Source organism: Erinaceus europaeus, chromosome 6 (assembly GCF_950295315.1).
Source record: "Erinaceus europaeus chromosome 6, mEriEur2.1, whole genome shotgun sequence".
In the NCBI taxonomy this organism is placed as follows: domain Eukaryota; kingdom Metazoa; phylum Chordata; class Mammalia; order Eulipotyphla; family Erinaceidae; genus Erinaceus; species Erinaceus europaeus.
In genome coordinates, this window is record NC_080167.1 from 21,718,658 (window position 1) to 21,744,682 (window position 26,025).

General features: G+C 39.6%; 1 pseudogene and 3 gene segments (V, D, J or C); all 4 read left to right on the forward strand.

Moving 5' to 3' along the window:
- The first annotated feature begins 368 nt into the window (after nt 1-368).
- On the forward strand, nt 369-972 carry LOC103127091 (immunoglobulin lambda variable 6-57-like). The segment is given in 2 exon segments: nt 369-439; nt 551-972. Coding segments are annotated over 2 exon segments (468 nt in total).
- A 6,055-nt stretch (nt 973-7,027) lies between these two features.
- Nucleotides 7,028-7,598, forward strand: LOC107523456 (immunoglobulin lambda variable 1-40-like). The segment is given in 2 exon segments: nt 7,028-7,158; nt 7,266-7,598. Coding segments are annotated over 2 exon segments (348 nt in total).
- Nucleotides 7,599-14,649: 7,051 nt separating this feature from the next.
- LOC132539048 (probable non-functional immunoglobulin lambda variable 11-55) lies at nt 14,650-15,282 on the forward strand. The segment is given in 2 exon segments: nt 14,650-14,749; nt 14,849-15,282. Coding segments are annotated over 2 exon segments (495 nt in total).
- Nucleotides 15,283-21,023: 5,741 nt separating this feature from the next.
- LOC103127093 (immunoglobulin lambda variable 2-8-like) lies at nt 21,024-23,365 on the forward strand (annotated as a pseudogene).
- Nucleotides 23,366-26,025: the final 2,660 nt, after the last annotated feature.

Below are 26,025 nucleotides of genomic sequence, written 5' to 3' on the forward strand. Positions count from 1 at the left end.
ATAGTTTTCCCATTCTCTATCCCTCTGGGAGCATGGACCCAGGGTCCTTGTGGGTTGCGGAAGGTGGAAGGTCTGGCTTCTGTAACTTCTTCCCAGCTGAACATGGATGTTGACTGGTCGGTCCATACTCCCAGTCTGTCTCTATCTTTCCCTAGTAGGGTGGGTCTATTCTGAGCACTTCTACTGCTTTCATTGAGCTTTTTAGTCAGTTAGAGTTCTATTTTTACTTAGCTGGAGCCCAAGCATAAGTAGAAGGGGGTGCATGTACAGCCTCCAGCAAGAGGGACATTTGCATGTTGGCTTTCCACTCCTTGGATAAGGCTGACATAAAGGGTTGTTGGGCTCAGCCACGGCTGTGTGTCTGAGAAAGGCAAGGCTGTGGGCATCTCCACCATGGCCTGGGATCTGCTCTTCATCACTCTGGTGGCTCACTGCACAGGTGATGCCTGCAGTAGATTCTGGGGGACAACTGAGTATCATCTGGGATGATGATCTATCCTTGGAGCAGGATCTGTTCTGTCCTCTGATTTTTGTTGCTTTCTTCTCACAGGAACTTTGTCTCAATTTACACTGACTCAGCCCAGCTCTGTGTCTGGGAATCCAGGACAGAAGGTGACCATCTCCTGCAAACGCAGCAGTGGCAACATTGGAAACTACTATGTGCACTGGTACCAGCAGTACCCAGGCAGTGCCCCCAGGAATGTGATCTACAATGATAACAAAAGGCCCTCTGGGGTTCCTGATCGGTTCTCTGGCTCCATTGACAGCTCCTCCAATGCTGCCTCCCTGAGCATCTCTGGTCTGCACCCTGAGGACGAGGCTGACTATTACTGTCAGTCTTCTGATAGCAACTATAATCACACAGTGCTTCAGACCCAGGGGGAAGTGAGACAAAAACTCCCTGAGAACCTCCCTGTGTTTTTTCAAACCTCAGTCTCTTCCCATAAAGTAGGCTTGCTTTCCTCTACTTGAATTGGGAGGGTCTTATCACAAATTTCTTCACTTGCTTCTTTTTCCCTCTCTACCTTTTTTTTCATTCAATTTTCTAACAAAACTGAACTTAGTGAGCTGTAAGTAATTTCCACAATTGACAATCAGTCAAGGTTCTGTCACAACATGTGTGTGAATGTTAAGTTCAGAAATTACAAACGTTAACTAGAGTCCAGTGTCTTTAGTATTGTGCTTCCTGATTTCAAAATATGCTCTAAACCAGTACCATTAAAAAAGTATACAGTTGGAACAACAATAAAAAATTAACTGAAATTTAATATAAAGCGAAGAAATATGTCGATACATATTTGGGCATATGCCCAATAAAAATAAACATTTGGATTACATAAAAATGTTTTATATAGTGAATGCAACTAAAAAGAAAGAAGGCAAAATGTTAACTGGAAGAATATATTTGTACATAATATATCTGGCAAAGTGTTTGAAAGCAAAATAGATAAATAATTCACACAACTCAAAAATAAAAGCAAAAAATATCAGGGCCAGGTAGTGTTACACCTGGCTGAGCACACAGATGTCAGTGCACAAAGACCCCAGTTCAAGTCCCTATGCATCAAAAGAAAATTTTATAAGAGCAATCAGGAAATCCAGCAAATGGGCAAAGATATTTTCACACTACAGTTCAGAGAAATTGTTGATATCATAAATCTATAAAGAATCCATACAGCTCAGTAAAAAGAAAAAGAACAAGCTAATAAAAAAAAGTGGGTAGAAAATATGAGTAGACAGTTCTTTAAAGAAGAGATACACTTGGCCCACAGACATTTCTGGAAATGTTCCAGTTCACTCACCATTAGAGAAATACAAATTAAAAACAGTTTGAGATTCCACCCCACACCTGTGAGAATGGGCTTCATCAATAAAACAAGAGAAGATAAGTGTTGGAGAGGATTTGGAGGAGAGGATATCTGTTACACTGTTGGTGTTCATCACGGTAGCTCCTGTAACTTGGTGGCTAAAAAAAAAACCATTAAGATATAAAGCAGAACAAATTGCTTAATAGTCAAGATCCTAAAGGTAAGAGTATAGCAAATGAGATTCGGAGTCTACATTTTGGAAAATGCTAATAGGTCTATTTTAGGTATATACCAAGGGGCAGGGCCCATGACTTTACTAATTTTTGCCTGAGCCTGGCAGCTAATATACAGGTGGGGCAAAGGTATTATCTGGGGAGATGGTATCAGAGTTGGAAATAGGACTAGAAAACTAGATCAGGGTAGAGAGTAGCTCCAACATAAATTCATTTTATGGTGTGTTTTTACTTTAGGTCTTTCTACTTGCTTCTTGTTTTGGGTCACTGCAAACTATTGTGTATGTTTGCTTTAAGGTGTGTATTTCCCCCTAACTTATGGGTACATGTGCACATGTGTTCTATCTCATGGACCCTGATATATGTGTAGGTTCTGTGGTTTTGTTAGGAGGTGCATCACCTAATGTGGAACTGAAGAGTCCTACTTTGCTAGGAATGTTCTCACCAGAGTGCTGGAGTTGAAGGGTTAACATTCTACACCTGGTATCTCTGGACACAATCCAAAAGTGAAAAGGTCACGGTGGTACTGGTTGCATAGTCCTTTAGTTTTTAACTCAATTAACATTGGTTTGTTATCCATAGTGCTTTTTCTGTACCGCTTTATATCTCTATAACTCTATATATCATACCACATCTATCATCAAAGATAGTATTTCCAGGACAGTCATCAACTTGACCTTCTTTACCTATTCTACACACCAATAAGTCCTCCTTCCCTTCTGGGTACCAACATTTTATAGCCACAATCTAAGGACTTGTGTGATTTTTACTTTTATTATGATTCTATATATTTAAATTTGAATGGAATCATATGATAGATGTTTTCTCCCTCTGATTTATTTTATTTAGCATAATAGTACTTCATTTTTTATTGGCAAACCATAGTCTTTTTTATGAAAGAAAGCGACCAGAGTACTGCATAGCTCTGGTTTATGGTGGTGCTGGATTGAACCTGGGACCTCAGAGCCTCAGGCATCAAAGTCTCTTTGTATAACCATTATACTGTCTTCTCAGCCTCTGATATTTCCTTAATTCTTCATCCCACAGTGGACATCTGAGTTACTTTTTATTTTTTGAATCTTATGCATAATGCTGCTTGGGATATGTTAGTACAAGTTCTCAAAAACATGTGTATTTTTCCCTATAAGTATTAGGTTGTTGTGGCATGTAATGCTTTCTTTTTTTTTTTTTTTTTTTTTTGCTTCCAGGCTTATTGCTGGGGCTTGGTGCCTGCACTACAAATCCATTGCTCCTGTGGCTATTTTTTCTATTTTTTTAATAGGACAAAGAGAAGTTGAGAGGGAAGGGAAAGATGGAGAGTAGGAGAGAAAGACACCTGCAAACCTGCTTCACCACCTGTGAAGCGACCCCCCCCTGCACTTCATACTATGTGCACTTATCCTGGTGTGCTACTGCCACGCTCCCTGTGTGTAATGATTGTTTATAAGAGGTTTTGAGAGACTGTCAGATGTTTTTCCAAACATGGTTGCACTGGAAAATAGTTGTGTTGGTGATGTCTGAGGTTTTCTACTTTCTCCACACTTTCAGAAAAAGCATTATCCTCTCTCGTTACAGTCCCTTGAGTCTGGTTGGAGTGATATCCATGTAGTATTGACATGTTTTCTTTCCATGTCCAAGTGTGTTATTTATTTTTATGTGCTGCACTGTCTATCTCATGTTATTAACAGGTGAGATTCTGAGGTTTCCTGAAATTGAATAAATTTTAAATTAACCTATTACTCAAGCCACATACTCAAGTATCTTACTCACATAGCATTCTAGAAAAGAATGTGTCTCTAAGACCATAGAATGGTCATCATGAGCTGATGGGAAGATTAAGAAATTGTGGTGTGTCACGGAATCAGGCTGTGAGAGGCAATGAAATTAACATCAGAAATAATTAAGTGTAGGTAAATATTACAGCGATTGATGGGATAAATTTTTACTAAAGAACAAAACTAATGTTTATTCAAGTTGCCAACAGTACAGATTTATCAAAAGATTTTTTTGGGGGGGTAATGTGAATTTGAGGTGATGTGATATTCTTTTTCTAACTTGTTTTTGAATGATGTGTTCTTAAATAGTATGGATTATTTTTTCATAGGAAAAACAACAACAACAAAAGCTTAGAAGTTAACTAAGTGCACAATGAGAAATATTAAAAGAATAATAAGGACAATGAAATAGTTCATTTTCACAGTGGGCTGTTCTGCCACGTGTGTAACCCAAACTCCAACCCAGCCTCTACCTCATGGAAGGAAGCTTTATTGAGGTATTCTATAACATTTTCCATAAATGTTACACTGGTTTACACCGCCATCAACAGAGTTCCTGCATCCCTTTTCTTCCAGATCCTCAGCTCTTGTTTCCAAATACAAGATCACCCTGCATTGCACAGAAATCAGTAACAACATTGGTAGCTATAGCGTAGTCTGGTACCAGCAGAAACTGTGTGCCCCCCACCCCAACGTGCTTGGAATTTTTCAACCTTCAGGGATCCCCAGATTGGTTGTTTGGCTCTAGGTCTGGTATCACAGGTTCTCTGGGTATCTTGGGGCTCCAAGGTGAAGTGAGGGTGACTATTGCTCATCTCATGGGACTATAGCATCTGTGAGCACACAGGGCTTCACATACTTGAGGAACTGATAAAAAACTTGACCTTATTTTCACAGAAGAGGCCTGACCATATCTCCTTGTTGACTCCCATGACACCCAGCAATGGACACCATTTAAAGTGCACAACACTGTGGACCTATCCCTGACTCCTTACAGTGGAGTGGAAATGGTGTTAATATATACTCCTATTAACTTATAGTCTTACAAATCACTATTTAATCACTTCTTTAATCACTATGAGAGGGGAACAATTGAGTGTCACGAGCTTTTAACTGCACAGATTTTAATTCTGAGTATATATTCCTTCAATCTAAGCACTTAAGGCTTTAAATTAGTAAACTGATTGAATTTTTAACCTGGGCTTAAATTGTTAATGTATTTCTAATAATAATTTTAAAAAAATATTGAATAACCTAGTATCTTAGACCATGGAGATCAGAAGCAACTGGTCTTGTCAGTATATAAGATATAGTTATTTGTAAATAGCATTTAATGTCACAAATCATGGTAAGGTCTTATATGATACATTAAATCTTAAACATGGGATTTTCAAAGTAAATGAAGTTCCTCAAATAACTTGGTTATAGAAATAACCATCTATTCTTTATTGCTCTGGGAGTATGGACCCAGGGTCATTATGGAGTGCAGAAAGTAGCAGGTCTGGCTTCTGTAATTGCTTCCCTGCTGAACATGGTCATTGACAGGTCGATCCATACTCCCAGTCTGCATGACATGGTTTCTAATCTCATTCTCCAATGAGAGAAAGTATATTCCTTGAGAAAAAGGTTATTCTTAAGTTGAAGGAGGAATCCTACAAAATTGAATATAGGATATTTAGATACAATACATGACATCAAATATAGGTGCTCAAACACATCAAAGTGAGGATAATCCCTGAGTATTTCATAGACAGGGAATGAGAAATACACAGCATTATTCATTTTGGGGGATTTTTGTTGATGCAGTACTTATTGCTGGGGTTTGCCTCTCTCGAATGACATATTCAGTTAGAAAGAGGAGGATGAACACTACATCACTAAAACTCCCCTACACCCCCACACCCAATATGCTACAGTAGTCTCACATGGTGCACCAGGGCTCCAACCTGAGTCAGAGTTATAACAGAGCACTTAGCGATTTGTAGTATTCAAAGGAGCTCCTGTCATCTGGGCCTATGCCTATGTTATAGTTTCTGTCTCCAGCAGCAAATTTGGAGAGGCTTTTCAAGGAGCCTGAAGAAACCCCATTAAGTAAAGACTAATATAATCCACACAGACATCACCACTTCCATTGCAGAGAACCTTCCAGAAGATACTGGAAAAAGAAGAATGAAAAAAAGTGGATATGTTTTGTAAATGTCCAGATCTGAAGATGACTTAGAGTCTTGGACCCAGTCAGGGCTCTCAGAGCACCCTCACAGAGAGGTGCCTTTCTCCAGCAACTTCCATCCCCCAGCTGAAAACCTTATAGCCAACACAAAGTAGTTCCTACAAAGCATTCATATTGCCAACACAATGGAGCTAATTCCTCTGACTGTCCCTCCCACTAGTCACAGACCCAGAATAGAGCAGGTGGGAACCACATGCAGAGCCTCTCCCTTCAGGGATTGAAACTAAAAGATGTCCTGTCTGAAGTTCAGGACACACACACTTCAATGTCATCCTGTTTGCCTCCCACTGTTTCTGATGGGGCATGAGGGCATAATCTTCCTTGCAGGACGTTCTCTTCCTATCTGTGGGGCAAGAACTCTGAGCCCTCTTCTCACTGTCCCCTGGGTCTGACCCAGCCTCCACCATTTCAGTTAATCTTAATTTGAGTCAGATCAGCCTCCCCAAGGTAACACAGGTGTAGAATATAATTTTGGATTGGGTACGATTGGATAGAGATTTATAGTTATCAACACTCGATGGATCATAAAGTGTAAATGTATAGGACTCTGGCACAATCTTTTAGAGATAGAGTGCCTAAGAATTAGAGATTTCTGTAGTTAGAAACTGTGACCTAGTGAGCAGCAGAAACTAACCTGGCTCTCAGAGTATGGGACCTTGGTGGGTGTGCACTCTATTATCAGCAGGGGGTACTGTGGGACTTCCCTGGGGTCCCTTAACATCTTCTCAGTGAGCACTATTCACTCGAAGGAACCAAGACTTGAGGGCTGGGTGATGTGTGCAATGTCAGCAGCTGTGTCCTATTTGACTTTTATAAAATTATCTCAGTAATGCCCTTTATTTGGCTTCAGTGATTGCTTTCTCTCAAAGCTCAAAAGAGTGAAGCAAATTTTGTTGGTGAGCCTGTGCATGAACTGAGATCCAGGACTGAGTTTCAGAGAGGGGTTACACAGTCAGTGGGCGGAAACCATTTGCATGGACAACCCCTCCTGTGGCAGAAGGGGAAGAAGAAGAGGAGACGCCGGGCAGCCCAGTCCCACTGTGTGGCTAAGGAGACCGTGTGCACCATGGCCTGGACTCCTCTCCTTCTCACCCTCCTCACTCACTGCGCAGGTGACTGATGAAGGGAACATGGGATGGGATGCACAGAAGATGTGTGAACCAGCCTTCTTGTGTCCAGGACTCCAGTATCATAATCTCTGTTTCTCTCTGATTTTCAGGATCCTGGGCCCAGTCAGTGCTGACTCAGCCGCCTTCAGTTTCTGCAGCCACTGGCCAAAGTGTCAGCATCACTTGCACAGGAAGCAGCACCAACATTGGAGATGGTTATTATGTGTACTGGTACCAACAGTTCCAGGGAACAGCCCCCACACTCCTCATCTATGAAAATAGCAAACGACCCTCAGGGGTCCCTGACCGATTCTCTGGCTCAAGATCTGGAAGCTTAGGCACCCTGACCATCAGTAGGCTGCAGCCTGGGGATGAGGCTGACTATTTCTGCCAGTCATATGATAAAGTCTAAGTGCTAACACTGTGCTCCAGTCTCATAGGGAAGTGCTACAAAAACTCTTGATCTTCTTGTGCAATGAGCATGAAACCCAGCAGCTGCTGTTCAGGCTTGGCCTGTAACATTCCTTCTTCTCTACTGGTATAGATTCCTCTAAGCCCTTTTGTGTAGTGAAGGACTGTCTTCTCCCTTGAGTCATATGAATCTTCTTCTTTTTCTTTTTTTTTAAAGGTTACTGTAATTTTTAAATTATATTTATTTGATAGATAACCAGAAATTGAGAAGGAAGGGGAGATATAAGGAGAGAGACAGAGAGACACCTGTAACACTACTTCACTACTCACAAAGCTTTCCCTCTACAGGTGGGGACTGGGGGCTCGAACCTAGGACCTTGTGCATTGTAACATGTGCTCAACCAGTTGTGGCACCACCCAGCCCTGAGTATTATGAATCTTCTATGAACAACTATATACCACAAAACTGGAAAATCTGGAATAGCTACAAACATTTTTAGGAACAGTCCCCCTCCCCAGATTAACCCAAGGGGAAATGTGGAACATGACTATATCAATTACAGCCAAAGAAATTGAACCAGTCATCAAAAACCTCCTCAACAATTAAAGTCCAGGCCCAGAAGGTTTGCAAATCAATTCTTCAAAACCTTTAAAGAAGAACTACCACCAAACTCCTCACTCTCTTCCAAACTATAAAAGACACAGGATTCTCCCTTACACATTTTATGAGGCCAAAATCACACTAATATCTAAAACAGACAGTGATCCAACAACAACAAAAAAATGAAACTACAGACCAATATCTCTGCTGAACATAGATGCTAAGATATTCAACAAAATTTTATCCAACCACACATAGCAACACATCAAGAAGATTGTTCACCATGATCAAGTAGGTTTTATCCCAGAGACGCAAGGCTGGCTCAACATACATAAATCAATGAATTTGACCCACCACATCAACGAACGTAAAACCAAAAGTCACATAATCATCTCAATAGTTGCAGAAAAAGCCTTTGACAAAGTCCAATAGCCGCATTCATCTTCATTCAGTCATCTCTCTATAGGCATGTGGGTTAATTACACAATTTAGCTTTATTTTTTATAGAACAAATCTGACCATGTTGACTCCCATGAAATCTATGATGGACAAGGTGCACAATTCTGATTTTTTTTTAGGATAAGAGGAGTACATCTCCATACAATTCCCACCACCAGAAGTCTGTATCCCATCCCCTCCTTTGATAGCCTTCCTATTCTTTAACCCTCTGGGAGTATGGACCCAGGATCATTATGAGGTGAAGAAGGTGGAAGGTCTGGTTTCTGTAATTGCTTCCCTGCTGAACATGGGCGTTGACAGGTCGATCCATACTCCCAGCCTGTCTCTCTATTTCCCTAGTGGGGTTGGGGTCTGGGGAAGTGAGGCTCCAGAACATATTGGTGGGGTCATCTGCCCAGGGAAGTTCAGTTGGCATCATGATAGCGTCTGGAACCTGGTGGCTGAAAAAGAGTTAATATATAAAGCAGAACAAATTGTTGACTAGTCATGAACCTAAAGGCAAGAATATTGCAGATGAAGATTTAGGGTCTCCATTTTGGAAAATGCTAGTAGGTCTATTTTAGGTATAGTCCAATGGACAAAACCTGTACCTGAAATATTTTATTTTTTTATTACTATATTGAGTTATATGCTCTATCAATGAGCTACAAACACATCTCCTTCCACATTTGAATAATGGCACACTGCTAGACTTTTTACTAAGATGGATAAAATAAAATCATAATGAAAACATTTGAAACTACAGTTGAACAATATACATGAAAATATAACATCTATAAGTACTTACAGTCATCCCTTGTTTATTGTGCTTAATTAGTTCCAGACTCTACCTCGATAAGCGAATACCTATGAAGTAGGATTCTTTATTTATAAATAGAATATATTCATATTTACAGCATATAAAATCTGTTTATGCCTTTCTAAGTATGTTTTTTAGCACTATTAGAGCCCTCTAAATATGAACTAGCACCTCTTTAGCTTTGCTTTCTTGTTGAAAGTCAGTAGCTGTTGCACAGATGTTCTTTTCATCTTTATGAATGGAGTGACTGGTAGACTCATTCAAGTCGTAATGGCGAGAAATATCCATGATTTTCTTACCATCTTTGATCATATCCAAGATTTTTACCTTCCCTCTATGGTAAGCATCTTCCTCTGGTTTAAAATCCTGGTCCCTGCTTACACTGGGAAAGCTCATTGAGTGGAAAAGTAAGGTTGTAGGTCTCTCCCTCTCTCTTTATCTCTTTCTCTCTCTCTACTCCCTCTCAACTCCTGACTCTATCCAATAATAAATAAAATATTTAAAGAAGAATTTTGTTCTATATTTCCAGAGGGGAAGAAATGTTATAGAAAGATGACTAGAGGACTCTGAACCCCAACTCTATCAGGACTCTAAGAGAGAAGATAGGAAAAGAAAGGAAAGATACTCAGAAGTTGTAAGGCATATAGGCATGACTTAGAAAGGAAGAGAAGGGAGGGTCATAGGAAAAAAAATATGTATATATATATATATTTCAATATATATGTATATATATATATTGCAATAGTCAATTCATGTATATGACCTTGGGAGAAATACTGCAGTTTCCAATGGAGGAAATGAAAATATGGAACTCTGGCAGTGGGGAAGCTTTATTAACATCATTGTTAATGTACTAGTGAATTATGTCACAGGAAGACAGTATGCTCATATCCACAAAAAAATACAAATCATTAAACACAGATAATGATATAGAAGGCTGTATAGGGTACCTAAAATAATTTGTGGGCTTTAGATGTTGATGGAAACATGACAGTTTCTGTGTCATCATTTACATCCCTTCTAATTGCCACTTTAATCACAATGTACACCCAGTGATCCAACTCCATCTTGGTGCACAATAACAACTATCATGGATGGTGTGTTGACTTTTCTGACTGTAGGGTCCTGCCTCCATCTTGGAAGGATTGTGTCATTGTTCTCCTTTCTCAAAAGGCTAGGCAACAAGTGATCAGAATTCTCCTTTGAATAATAAGTACTCTTCTGGAAGACTACCTTTGATATTTTTATGAATGGCTCCTGCGCCATCAGTTGGGAAGGTAAAGATAAATGAATTAGGTTATAGAGTCTGAACTGCTCTGGTGGGGAGCAGAGTACAGTCAGAGTGAGAGGCATCCCTTATTACAATAACCCAATGTAGATGTCTGTGTGTTCATGCTCTTTGCCCTGCTGCTCAATGAGCGAGAAAACACTCTCTGTGGCTTAATCTTTAATATAATATCTTTATCAAACATGTATGTGAGTAGAAATGGAGACACTTTCAGCACTGCTTCACCACTTGTGAAGTTTCCCCTCTATAGGTGGAGACTGGGGGCTTGAACCCTGGACTTATGTAATATGTACACCACCAGGTGCACCATATCCCAGCCCCTTATTAATTTTGTTAATATTGTAACATATTTATTTATTTAGGATAGGGACAAGTGGAAATTGAGGGGGAAGAGGGAAAGAAAGAGGGAGAGAGGAGGAGAGACACCTGCAGCACTACTCATGAAGCTTTCCCCCTTGTAAGTGGAGGCCAGGGTCTTGAACCTAGGCCCTTGCCTATTATAACATGTGTACTCATCCAGGTATGCCACTACATGGCACTTTATATGCATTCTTTTATACCTTGTTTTTTGTTGCAAAATCTGTCATGGGGTCACACACATTACAATGAGCAAGGACCCAGGTTCAGACCTTTGGTGCCCACCTTCGGTGAAGGAGGCAGGATTTCATAAATGGTGAAATAATATTGCAGGTGTCTCCCTTTCTCTCTATCCCCTTCCCCTTTCAACTATTATGTTCCTATCCAATACAGATAAATACTAAGAAGTAAAACTTTAAAAAATGTCATAAACACAAGATACATTTTATAGTTACTATTATATGGCGCTAGCAAAGGAACCCATATGCAAGATATTACTGAGTGGTTTCTCTGACTCAACTTTAGAAAGGCATGTTTAGGGAGGGGCTGAGGAGACACCAAGGCACTGCTCTAACTTTTATAGATCTTTATCCACTTTAGTACTTAGTGCTGTTTGTGGTGCACTCAAATGATACTAAGGATTAAACCTTTGTTCACAGGCATAGAAGGCATGCCCTCTTTCATTGAGCAATGTCTTGAGCCCTGAGGAAGACATTGCTTTTAGAAATAGGTATTTGTTTCACTGCTGACACAGGTGTCTCAACTGCAAACAATGATAAGATTACAGTAAAAATGTGAAATTGTAGAAAGGCCACAATCCATGAATAAAATGTAGTTAGTTTTAAATGTGACAAGCAGGGGACAGTATAGGGTATTACTGATATCTCTGTTTAGAAGGAGATCACAGAAGCATAAACATTCCATTGACCTTTGACTGAGGAGACAGCATAATGATTATGCAAAAGGACTCTTATGTCAGAGGCTCCAAAGTCCCAGGTTCAATCCCCAGCACCACCATAAGCCAGAGCTGAGCAGTACTTTGATCTCTCTCTCTGTGTGTGCCTCTCTCTCATTAAAATCAAATAAAAACATTAATTTGATCTCAAGCATTGAATTGGACATTTAATGTTAACTTGCTGTCATTTACACTCCAGCTAATCATATTACTGAGATGAAAAGTCAATATATGCCTTGCAAAATTACCATAAATAAAATGAACTCTAATAAAATTTTAGCATGAGACCCATAAAATATGCAATTACATGTGTCTCAACTTCTGACTTCAACTGTGTCAGTAATGTTTCAATGAGAAAATCTGGAATTTGGTAGGACTGTGGCTTCTGAAATTCATAGATGATTTTAAATGGATGTTTTTTCATCAGTAGCTACTTTTTTTCATGCAAGCCCCTCACAAGAAGTGACCTAAAGGCACTACTGCCTACAGTCCTCCAGTGCATGTGGGAACCAACATCCTCTGTGGATTGGGACATACTTAGGAATAGGAACATACTTCTAAGACTAACTTCTCTTTCCAGTGTCTGAAGGGATGAGGTAAGAGTGGTCTGAAAGCAATCTGTATCTAACTCTGTGAGTCAGTACCACACAGGATGCAGAAACACAGACAGCTGGGTACGACCAAGCAGGAACTAGGATTAAATTGCCTGGTGAACAGAGTCAGAGGACTGGCTGCACCTGGAGCTACCTCACATCTCTCTGCACAGCTAGAGATACACCTCAAAGATGCACACTAACTCCAACTGCATTCAGTCCTTCTGACTGATCCCCGAGCAGTTCAATCTTGGTCTCATATGTCTTTGTTTCTGGGTTCTGTGGTGAGAAAAGCTCCTCCAACAGATTGTAGAAAATGCCTCCTCTCTTACTCAGGGAAGTCTGAGAACAATCCAACCACAAAATTTCTTTCCGCTCTAGTGGAAGTCAGAGTACCTCCTTCTTATGTATCTACACCTGTGACAAAATGTGTTCTGGAAGGCAAGTAACATCACAAATCAAGCAGATAGATCTGGGGTCTTCAGAAGAGGAACAGCAGGTTTTCAGCTTCCTCATCTGTAACTAGAGTCGGAGGAAGTGGCAGAGGGTATAAACAAAATCAGTTCAGGACTTGATTGACATTTCCTGTGTAGATCAGTGAGGTGGATCATCACCACTCAGGTGGATCAAGGCATATGATGTGGTTTGTGTCTGACAACCAGATGTGTGTGTGTGTGTGTGTGTGTGTGTGTGTGTGTGTGTGTGTGTGTGTGTGTGTGTGTGTGTGTGTTGGGGGGTATTTGTGGCTTAGAAATGGTCTTAGTGGGCTGGAGAGATAGCTCACTCCAGGGTTTGAGTTACAGTTTCATATTTCTCTACCATGTTTACGTTGTCACCTCTGCTCAAGGAAACTCATGTGAGCTAAATGGATAACACTATCTTCAAGGATCAAGACCACTTGTCCACTTCTAGGATCCCTCCAGAAGAAACTAGCACAGGGCAAGGAAGCTACAGGGTTTTAATGATTTCCTCAGTTTCAGCCACCTTTCCTCAACAGTCTTTTGTCAATACTTTGTGTAGACTGAACACTGTTTCCTGACTCTGAAGAGAGAACCTGCAGGCACCCTCAAGCCCTTCATTACAGGGTAGTGAGAATAATGGTGATTAAGAGGATCAGGAAAAAAAAATCTGACAGAAATATATAGTCTGATTCTGTAGGCAGAGGTTTGTGCTGAATTCTCTGGCCAAGCTTATTTTGGTTAATTCCCACCTAGGCAGGTGAAAAGAACTTTATTTCAGAGTTATTTATCTTTTAATAATTATATATAATTAAAAACATTAAATAATACCTTATAATATCATATATAAATTAGATTAATATGTACACAAATCATTAAATTACAATATATATTAAATAAAAAATATATTATTCAATATATATTCATTTTGGGTATAGACAGGAAAACTGAGAGGGATGGAAGAGATAGGGGAGTTCTTGCTGTGTCTCTGATGGACACTCAGTCCCTGCTGTATCTTTTCAGTCTTTCTCTGGAGGGACTAGCATTACACATATTCTGTGCTCACCTCTGTTACGGTTTGTTTAATCTAGGTGACTTCCTATTCACTCTCACCAAATTCAGAGGGACTTCTAGTCAATTAGAAAACTCAAGCCATCTCCTTTTTTCTCTGTGAACACAAGTCTTAACTTGCTGGATTCATATGAAGGAAACGCAAAGGTGAACAAGAAAGAAGTAATTTCACTTTTAGACTGGCAGGTGGCGCTGTGAGACCTTTCTTTGGGTATAAGTAGAGCTTCTCTGACAGGACACCCCCTCCTAGGTCATTAGCATCCTATGGAGTCCTTGTCAGGTTATCTGAAGACCTTACTGAGTCCCTGCACAGAGCTTACACGTGGGTTCACAATAATTTCCTCCTAGGTCTATTCATGAGTGAAATTAGTGTGTTGTGCCTCGTCCCTTATATCAAAGGGCGCAGACACTATAAATGCACCTCCAGTGGAGCCAGAAGGTAGTGATGTGATACATTTGCATAAAAAGCCCATGTTCTGACACACCATTGGAGGGGATATAAGGGGACTTGGACACTCCAACACCAGTCTGAGGGCTGAGAATGGCTGTGTGCACTATGGGGTGGATCCCTCTCCTTCTTGTGTTCCTCTCTCACAACACAGGTAGGGACAGGACTTGACCATGAATCAGTTACTTCTGACTCATGATTTTACAACTATGACTTGGTTATGATCTTCATTCTGAGGTGTCTATGTTTGCAGGTTCCCTCTCCCAGTCTGTGCTGACTCAGCCACCCTCCTCCTCTGCATCTCCTGGATCCACAGCCAGACTTGCCTGCACCTTGAGCAGCGACATCAGTGTTGGGAGCTACAATATGTATTGGTACCAACAGAAGCCAGGGAGCTCTCCCAGGTTTTTCCTATACTATTACTCAGACTCAGACAAGAAATTGGGACCCGGCGTCCCCAGTCGAGTGTCGGGATCCAAAGATACATCCACTAATACAGCGTATTTGCTCATCTCTGGGCTGCAGCCTGAGGATGAGGCAGACTATTACTGCCAGATATATGCAAGTAGTGATAATCACAGTGACAGAGGCCAGCGAGGAAGTGGAACAAAAACCCATAACAGCATAGTTTCCAAGTCCCTATTAAATTTACATTTGTGGTTATTAAATTTACTGTTTGTACAATAGGGTGTAAGCCCAGAGGATTTTGCTTTAAACTGATATTGCATTTTGATTTGAGGGGGAGACATATGAAGGGAGCTCTGTTTCAGTCATAGGGTCTCAGGAATCTGGACTTCTCAATGGTTTCTACCATGACTGGTTCTCTCTACTTTTCACCCTCACCACTAACTTCTCAGGTGATTAAATATGGGGGTAGGATGGTGCCTTGGGAAGATGGATGGAGTTTGCTTCATTCTCTAGAAAAAAATCTTTTTAGATTATACTCTGGAGGAGAATTTGATCTTCAGGTGATGTGACATACTTCTCCATTGAGATATACTTTCAGACAGACAGATATCAATTTTTCTCACTTAATCCACTATGTGCTATGCACTTCTTTCTTTCTTTCTTTCTTTCTTTCTTTCTTTCTTTCTTTCTTTCTTTCTTGCCGTGATATTAAATAAGTATTCACTTATTTTGGGAGTAGAATTTTATCTCTCCTGTCCATTAAATCCAGCCATAGCTTCATATGAACTATTTCATAGTTAATGTAAAGTAAAGAACAATGTATGTGGGTTTTTGTTTCATTTTTGACTTTATTTTATTTGGTAAACTAGAGATAGAGAGGGAAAGGGGATAGATAAACAGAAAGACACCTGTAGCACTGCTTCACCTCTTGTGAAGCTTCCACCCTGAAGGTAGGAGCCAGGAGTTTGAACCCAGGTCCTTGCACACTGTAATGTGTGCCCTTAACCAAATGCACTGCTGCCTGCCCCTTGTATGTGGATTTTTTAAGTCAAGGAATAGAGGAAGAATTTCTAAAAGATAAATGTTCAATGTATAGTATGAGTGTTATTATATATCTTTCATAGAATTTATATTATTTAAATCTTACAAGATCTTAAAATGTATTTTATATGCCAGGATAAAATCCGAAAGTGAGAACCCACATAAGTAATCAAAGACAATAGACCTGTTTTCTCTGATAGGATTTTCATGAGAAAGGCATAAAAAACACAAGGTATGTGATATGTGTATTGGGGCACTACACAAAATACTCTTTGACAACAAAATCAGTGACCAAATAACCTAAACTCTAATATTAAACAAGAAGAGTTATTACCAAATATGAAACATTCATGTAATTTTGATATGTAGTTCAAGGTGGTCGTGTCTGATAATGACCCCAGGCAGCAGGTAGAAGTGAATTCAAATATCAGATAATCCTGGAATATCTGGTCACATAAGCATTTTATTTTGCCTCTGGAGAACAAAACTGACCTGGAAAAATTAGTGTCCCTATTTCAAACTCCACAAAGGGTCTATACATTCAACTTCCCAAGACAATGATATTATAATGACCCTACTGTAGATGTAGGGAGGTGTAGCATTGATAGACCACAAGTCTGCATATTGAGACAACTCAGTGGATCCTTAGCACAACAATGGCCAAACAGTGACCTGGCCTCCCTCTCTCTCTCTCTCTCTCTCTCTCTCTCTCTTTCTTTCTCTCTCCCTCTCTCTCTCTCTCTCAATAAATGAATAAATCTTAAAAATAAATTTCTATATGTGAGAAATACAGTCATTCTGAAGTTGTAAAGGTGAGAAATTTCTACCAGGAGAGCTGTGTTGAGACTCTGTTGGGGAGGGTTTCAGGTCTGGAGCATGGTGGCAGAGGAGGACCTAGAGGGGTTTGGATTGTTATGTGGAAAATGAGAAATGCTACACTTATACTATAGTTTACTATTGAGTGTAAACCATTAATTCCCCAATAAAGAAAGCAGACAAACAAAACAAAAAGACTATATAGAAAAAGAAAGAAATGTAGCCAGTGTCAATTCATGTGGCACATATTTATTCCATTATTTTCCTATAATAAGGTACTTGGACATGAGAGAGACAGCAAAGCACCACTTCAATATCTTCTGTACAGGGGAGCAAATCAAGAGCTTTGGGGATGCAAGTCCTGTGCTCTACCAGTTGTGATACTTCTCCAGGAACCATGTTAGACTTAATTACTTAAAACACTTTCACCTGGGGCCAGACATGTGCTTAACAGTGGGTTAAGCGCACATTGCTCAAGGATCCTGGTTTGAGTCCCTGGCTTTCACCTGTAGGGGGTCACTTTACAAGTGGTGAAGCAGGTCTGCAGGTATCTTTCTCTGCCCTCTGTTTCTCCCTCCTTTCTCCACTTCTCTCTGTCCTATCCAACAACAACATCAATAATAACAATAATAATAACAATGACAATAACAATGATAAATAACAAGGGCAGCAAAATGGAGAAAATTGCCTCCAGGAACAGTGGATTTGTAATGCAGGCACTGAGCCCCAGCGATAACCCTGGAGGCAAAAAGACCAACCAATCAACAAACATAAATCTTTCACCTGAGGACTTATAAGATAGCTCACTCACCTGGAACAGATGAGTGGCTAAGTAAGTTGTGGCCTATATACACAATGGAATACTACTCAGATTTTAAAATGATGAATTCACCTTCTTCACCCCATCTTAGAAGGAGCTTGAAGGAATCATGTTAAGTGAGATCAGCCAGAAAGAGAAAGAAAGAATATGGAATGATCTCACTCATAGACAGAAGCTGAGAAATAAAAACAGGAGGTAAAACAGAAAGCAGAACTTGGCCTGGAGTTGGTGTATTGTACCAAAGTAAAAGACACTGGGGTGGGAGGATAGGGTTCAGGTCCTGGAACATAATGGCAGAAGAGGACCTAGAGGGGGTTAGATTGTTATGTGAAAAATTGAGAAAGGTTACACAAGTACCAACTACTATATTTTACTGTTGAATATAAACCATAACCCCCTGCCCCAATAAAAAAAGAGTTCACACATACACTTATTATTAAGTGCATGTCTCTATTCCAAGCTGTGCACAGGACCTAATCATTCAGCTTGTCTCCGAAGTGGCGTCAGATCAAACTACAGATGCAGGATGCTCTCTCAGCTTGTAGAGCACAAGCTTACTGTGTTGACTTCATTCATTTGACCCCACTGTATGTACTCAGGTCTCTCTCTGGATAACTAGTCAGTACATTTAAAAAAAATGATTCATCTTCAAACATATGAAAAGCCTACTAGTAAAATGAGTTGTGTAAAAAGAGGTAGAAAACGTAGGTTTGAGTCCATCAGGGTGCATAGCTGGACTGTCCCTAAAAGGACAAAGTTCGGGATCACAGAAGCCAGGGCATAATCACTACTTTTATATCTTGAGCCAACTAAGGACACCTTAGTTCTGACTCATATTTTATTTGCTTATTTTCTTTCTTTATATTTTATTTGACAGGACAGAGAGAAGTTGAGAGAAGAGGGGAAGATATGGAGGAAAAGGAGAGAAAGATTGACACGTGTAGACCTACTTCACCACACATGAAGCGTCCCCCGTGTAGATGGGGAGTGGAAGCTTCAGCCTGGGTTGTTGTGCATAACTGAATGTGCTGCTGCCTGCTCCCCCTCACACTATTTTATATTTTATTACATTTTTTTAGCATTTCTTTTTTTTAATTTTTTTAATATTTATTTTATTTATTTATTCCCTTTTGTTGCCCTTGTTGTTTTATTGTTGTAGCTATTATTGTTGTTGTCGTTGTTGGATAGGACAGAGAGAAATGGAGAGAGGAGGGGAAGACAGAGAGGAGGAGAGAAAGATAGACACCTGCAGACCTGCTTCACTGCCTGTGAAGCAACTCCCCTGCAGGTGGGGAGCCGGGGTTCGAACCAGGATCCTTATGCCCGTCCTTGTGCTCTGCGCCACCTGCGCTTAACCCGCTGCGCTACAGCCCGACTCCCTTTTATTACATTTTCTCATGGTGTCATTGATCAGGCTTGATTTTAGGCAAAGACTTAACAAAATCAAATGTCAATTTATTCAAGAGTCTTGAACAGTGATGCTTCCGGGCAAAAAATAAGAGAAACCTAGACTAGTATTGACTTCTTTTGGATGATATGTTGATCTAACATGTTCACCAATTTTAAATTCAAAAATGGGCAAAACATTAAATGCACTTTTATTCAATAATAGTGAAGTAGCAGTAAAACAGCCTGTGAAACAGTCTTGTTTGTGTTTCAGCCAAAATAGCAAAGTAGAAAGGAGAAAATATAACCAAGAAGGTAGAAGATCTATAAATGGGAAACTATAATTTTAGTGAAATAAATTGAGGAGACAGGAAGATGTAAATTTTTCAATGAACTAAATTTCCATGTACAGTCTTTTCTTTTTGTTTTTTAAATCTATTTTATTGTGGGGATTTTGGAGGGCTCTTGCAAAATAACTCACTTGGATATGGTGCTACTTTGCCATTTGCACAACCCAGAACTGAGCCCAGCTCCCATTGCATTGAAAGTAATTTATGTGTGGGCCCTTTCATTCTACCCCTCTGCTTCTCTGTCTCTATCAAAACAAATAAATAAATAAAGTAAAGCAAATAAAGGCTGGATGAAGTGGGGTATAAGCCAGCAGGGGGCACAGGTGAACTGAACTTGAGAAAATAGTCTCTCACCAAGCAGGCTAGTAAATACACCACTCCTACATCTTGAGAGGAAGTATCCTTACTGAATCATTACCTTCTTGCCCCTGAATCCTAGGAGTCACAGGTGTGCTCAACTTTGACTCACACCATTGCCTTGTATTTCATTCTGTTTTGGAGTCATTGGGCAGGAGTGATTTATGCAAACTGATGAACAAACAAAAACATAAATTTCTTCTTGACATTATTTTATTCCAATTCCATTGACTCTCACTATGGAGGACATTAGTTGTTATTCTTGTCACATGTGTTCAGTATATTATTCCCAAGATGATAACTGTCAGCACACCAACTTGCCATCCTCAACATGCACTCAGTCTTCTCAGCAACCTCTCTTAAGAGTTATTGGTTAGATATGATCTACAGAAACAGACACTAGTTAATTATAATTCCATTCTATTTCCTCTCATGCTTCTTAAGACCCACAATGAATTAGGCTATCTGGTATGTTAGTGTTTTGTTTTGTTTTTTTCTTCTGCCTTATTTTACTTAGCATGACTCCTTATAGTTTCAAAAAAGATAGCAAAATATATTTATTTCTAGAAGTTTAACATTTTCCAATGTGTATGTAGACTATAAATTCCTTACCTGCATATCGGAATTTGGATTATGTATAGTTTACAGCTTTGAATATTGCATAGCAAAAGGTAGGTGTGCACAGATCTCTTAAGATAAATGCTTTATTACTTTTGGAACAAAACCTTAGGTTGTCACAGAAGGAAATAATTTTTCATGTCTATAAGCCTTACTCTATTTATGATGGTTTGTTTAAGACACAACTTATCGTGACAATGAACAGTCAAGGAAGCCATGGACAGATCATAACAGAGGAGTATGAATAGAGCCTAAGGTTTATCCAGAGGTAATGGAGAGGTTAAATTAGTGGTGTCTTGGTCTATGCCTAGATGGTGAACAATGAAAGTCAGGAGATGTGTCTAGACCTAGATACCAGGAGGAACTTGAGAGGTCTGTTCCAGAGAAAAGCAAATCATTGTTTAGGGTGGTCAGAGCTCACTATGCCACCTGGCACTCCCTGGGGTCCTATGATCATGACTCACAACCCTTAACTTTCCACACACTATTGGCCCATCCTCAGACAGGGAACTGACACAACTCAGTGAGATAAAAATAACCTGGTATGTCTCATTTGCATTGACAGCCTCCTCCCTTTCTGAGGAGATGATGAAGAGACGGAGATTTGGGGAATCTCTGCTTCAGTTGTTGGGGTCTCAGAAGTCTGGACTTAGACAGATGGTTTCAACCATGGTCTGGTTCCCTCTCCTCTTCACCCTTGTCATTCATTGCTCAGGTAAGTAGATATGGAGGCAATGATGTACTTTAGATAGATGATGAGGGCTTGCTTCAGCCTCTAGGAAAGAAACTACCTCTGTGTCTCATCCCCTTGCAGGTTCCTGGGCCAAGTCTGCATTAACTCAGCCAACCTCCATGTCTGGGAACCTGGGCCAGTCTGTCACCATCTCCTGCACTGGAAGTCAGACAAATCTCAGCAGCGATGTTTTTGGTGACTTTGTGTCCTGGTACCAACAATACCCAATGATGGCCCCCAAACTCATAATAGACGAGGGAAGCAAACGACCATTAGGGGTCCCTGACAGATTCTCTGGCTCCAAATCTGGCATCACGGCTCCCTGACCATCACTGGGCATCAGCTTGAGGATGAGGCTGAGTATCACTGCTCTTCTTTCTTAGACAGTAATGTTGGTGGCCCCACAGTGCTCTGGGCCAGTAGGGAAGTGAGACAAAACCCTTCTGTCACCCAGACAAGCACAGGATCAATTCATTCATATGTGAACTACAGAGAATTGAAACACATAAACAAGAAGAAGAAGGAGGAGGAGGAGAAGGAAAAGAAGTGTAGGAGGAGTAGTTGAAGTGGAATAATGATGATGATAACAATAATAATGAAATAATAGAGACAACCAGAAAGAAAGAAGAGCAAAAAGATAGCAATCTAACTGAAAACTGTCTTCAAGTGTTTGTGAGAATTATGGTGACAGTGTAATTAGAGGGCACAAAACATTTTTGTATGAAGCAGTGTGGAGCTGCATTCTGTGATCTTACTTGTTTGCAAGTAAGCAAGAAAAGAGACAAAAAATAATCTGCTGTTAGTCAGCAATGGATGCTTATCCTTGCTTGTCTAGACACTACTATGTGTCTTCTTTGAACCTACACACCTTAAGGAAGCCAAGTGTCTCTTGTTGGATTATGCTCTTGAGGAGATAATAGTCTCCAGGTAGTAGGGTACACTTTCTCAATAAGATAGTCTAAGCATTTCTTGTCTTGTGCCTCAGTACACTATATATATAGTCTTTTTAAAAACAGTTTATCTATTTATTTATTTATTATTATTATTTATTGGATAGAGACAGCCAGAAATCAACAGGGAGGGGGGAAATAGAGAAGGAGAGAGACAGAGAGACACCTGAAGCCCTGCTTCACCACTCATAAAGCTTTCCCCCTGCAGGTGGGGACTGGGGGCTTGAACCCGGGTCCTTGTGCATTGTAGTACTTGTGCTCAACCAGGTGTGCCACCACCCAGCCCATACCCTGTCTTTTTATGCTTCTCTTTTCCATGCGGATGCTTGGCTGTCAGAGAAAACATGACTATTGCTCTTGATAATTTCTGTGGGTTCTCCTTTATATTTGGATATATATATTTTGTAAGATTAAGAAATAATATATATATTTGTAGCCATACATCAGACCTTTATCTTTTTAGAAATTCTCCCTCTATTCTTAGGCTTACATACATTGTTCTCCACTTCATAATATCTATGAAATAATTCATGTAAATATCTCTTTAAATTTAACTGGCAGGGGAAATAAGGGAATGCTTATTCAGTATCATCTGAAGCAATGATCAGAAAGAAAGAAGCTTTAAGAACACATTTATGGAGGGAGGGGAGGTGGCGCACCCTGTTAAGAACACACAGTACTATGCACAAGCATCCACAAGGGAAAAAATGGCTGCCATGAGCTGTGGATTCCTAGTGCCAGTACCAAGCTCCAGCGATAACCCTGGTGGCAATTAAAAAAGGAGCTAATGAGATAGATAGCTATAGATAGATAGATAGATAGATAGATAGATAGATAGATAGATAGATAAGAGAGAGAGGAAAGACACCTGCAGACCTGCTTCACCGCTCATGAAGCATCTTTCCTACAGGTGGAGGGAGGTGGGGGGGAAGGGGCTTGAACTGGGACCCTTGGGCATGATAACCTGTGTGCTAAACTACTGCTCCACTGCCCAGCCCTGTTACATGATACTTTCTTAGAGACACAGAATTGAGTGATATATGTGTTGGGTAGAAAATGATTCAATACTCTTCCTGTGACTGTTAATATGTGCATTAATTTCCCTAATGCTATTTAGTTTCAGGAAAATACAGATACAGATAATCCATATAAAAAAGATATTGTTTTGCTGTCCATGATAACTGAGATTTGTGCAAAAATTAAAACTGAATTTAACCCTAGTTTTAATCACTCCACTGAAAGCTTACTATTGTGGTTTATAACCTTCCCACAAAGATCAGTCATGACCTAGAACCTTTTGTTGATGCATTCTAAAGACAAATTAATTAAAAACATGTCAATACTGTACAAAATCTTTCATTAAACAGAAAAGGGGCAGTTTCCAACATATTTCATTAAACCTGTTTTGTTTTCTCTGATACTGTAATTGTACAAAAATCTTCAAAACATAGCAAAAAGAAAATTCAATGTACTTCATAGACAGGAATAAAAATGTAACAATTTTCATTATAAATTTATGTTAGAGACACACAATTTATGTTAGAGACACACTAAAGAAAATTCAATGTACTTCATAGACAGGAATAAAAATGTAACAATTTTCATTATAAATTTATGTTAGAGACACACTAATGGTTATCAACAAGATAATAAATGTAGGTATAATACTTGAAATTCAGTCAAAGCAATTTATTTATTTTATCAGAGCACTGCTCAGATATGGCTTATGCCAATGCTTGGGATTGATTCTGGGAACTTAGAGGCTCAGGCATGAAAGCCATTTTGCATAACGATTAAACTATTTCCCCTTGCTAGCAGTTTACACTTTAAGAAATTAAAATGGTAGACATGAGCATTGCAGTAAGTATGAAAATATGTATTTCAATAGTATCCACTAAAATATACTGATTGTTAAGAGAGAGAAGAAAGAGAATTCTTGTCTATCAATATCTCTCACAGGTGGTATCAGTTTTCTTTTAAAGTATTTTGTTTATTTTATTTTTGAGAGAGATGTAGAGAGAGAAAGACACAGAACTACTAGAGCACTGCACAGCTCTGGATTACGGTGGTACAGGGGATTAAACCTGGGATTTAGGGGCCTCAGGCATGAGAGTCTCTTTGCATAACATTTACCTACTCTGCTCCCCCCCTTTTAAAGTATTTTATTTATTTTATGTGGTATAGTGTTCTATTTTTTTCTCAAATTGAGCAGAAATTTGTGGATGTTGGATCATGCTTTCCTTGAGGAATTTCTATGAGAAACATATATTTAAGTATATATATTTGGTTAGGGTTCCTATAATTTATCCAGCACCTTTGTTTTTTAAAAAATAGTATTTTTGTTTTAACAAAAGGAGAAAGAGACAGAGATAGAAGAGATACAAACATTGCTCAGCTCTTCTTTATGATAGTACAAGGGACTGAACCTGGAGTTTGAAGCCTCATGCTTGAAGAGTCTTTCTGCATAAACATTATGCAATCTCTCCAAGCCCCAGCCCACCCTTGGGATTTTTAGCAATGGAATTGATAAAATTCCATTGCTCCTCCATTATAGGAATTGGAAGTTCATACTTAGAAGTAGGTTAGAATAGCACTTGTAACCCAGACCAAGTACTAATGACTTAGAAAAACTTTAAACAAAGTAAACAAAAAAAAAAAGTTCCTGCCTGTATCTATATAAATGCTGAGTACCTGCAATGATTATGAAGTACAGTCTTTTCAAATCCTTGCATTGGAAAAGAAATATAAATATTGAGCATTTTAATATATATTCCTTATTATCACAAAGTATTAAGTTTTTCAGAAATTATGAATTTCCATAAGTTTAGTCATTTATTTCATCTATTACAAGTGAATACGGATAGAAATCAGCATTGAGGCAGGTAAAATTATTTCCGTCACCAAAGTGAATCCTTGTCTTGCAGATGTTTTCAGTATTCTAAGGCCTGGAAATTTCTCTCAGATGGAGGATGGACAAAGAAATAGACACTTAAGAACTAGTAATTACTGTTAAGGGGGAAAAAAAAAAGAGGTGCACTAAGATTTTAGAAAGCCAGGTGGTCTCATTACAGTTCAAATCATGGTATTCAGGAATCTCTGAAGTTGTTTGACTCAAGTAAACAAGATCATTAAAGTTAAGTGGTGGAGTAACAAAACAGCTAACTTGGGCTTTGTGCTGCTTTGCTGTGTGGTGTCCCAGGTTTAACCTTGACCCCCAGCAAGTATGTGGTGACCCAGGTTTGACTCTGACACCCAGCACTGCGAAGGGAACTTAAATACAGCAGTTTCTTTCCCTCTCCTCTGCCTTTCTGTTTGGTCTTTTTTTTTCTTTCTTTCTTTTTTTGTCTCTATCTTAAAGGCAGCCTGGAGCTAAGAAACCTTGAAGATAAAAATAAACAGTTTTAAATGGTGCAACTCCCAAGCAACAAAATGACAGACCCCCAGAATGATGAATACCAGATTTTGAACCACCAGGTTCCAGATGCTACCATGATGCCAACTGGACCTCCCTGGGCAGACGACCTCACCAATGTGTCCTGGAGCCCCACTTCTCTAGAGCCCTGCCCCGCTAGGGAAAGAGAAAGACAGGCTGGGAGTATGGATTGACCTGCCAATTCCCATGTTCAGCGGGGAAGCAATTAGAGAAGCCAGACCTTCCACTTTCTGCCACCCCATAATGACCCTGGGTCTATACTCCCAGAGGAATAAAGAATAGGAAAACTATCAGGGGAGGGGTTGGGATACAGACTTCTGGTGATGGGAATTGTGTGGAGTTGTACTCCTCTTATCCTATGGTTTTGGCTAGTGTTTCTTGTTTATAAATAAAAAATAATAAAAAAACTAAGAAATGCCACATATGTACCAACTACATATTTTACTGTGGACTGAGAACCATTACCCCCACACCCCAATAAAGGAAAAAAAATAAAACATCACTTATAGGAAACTTTA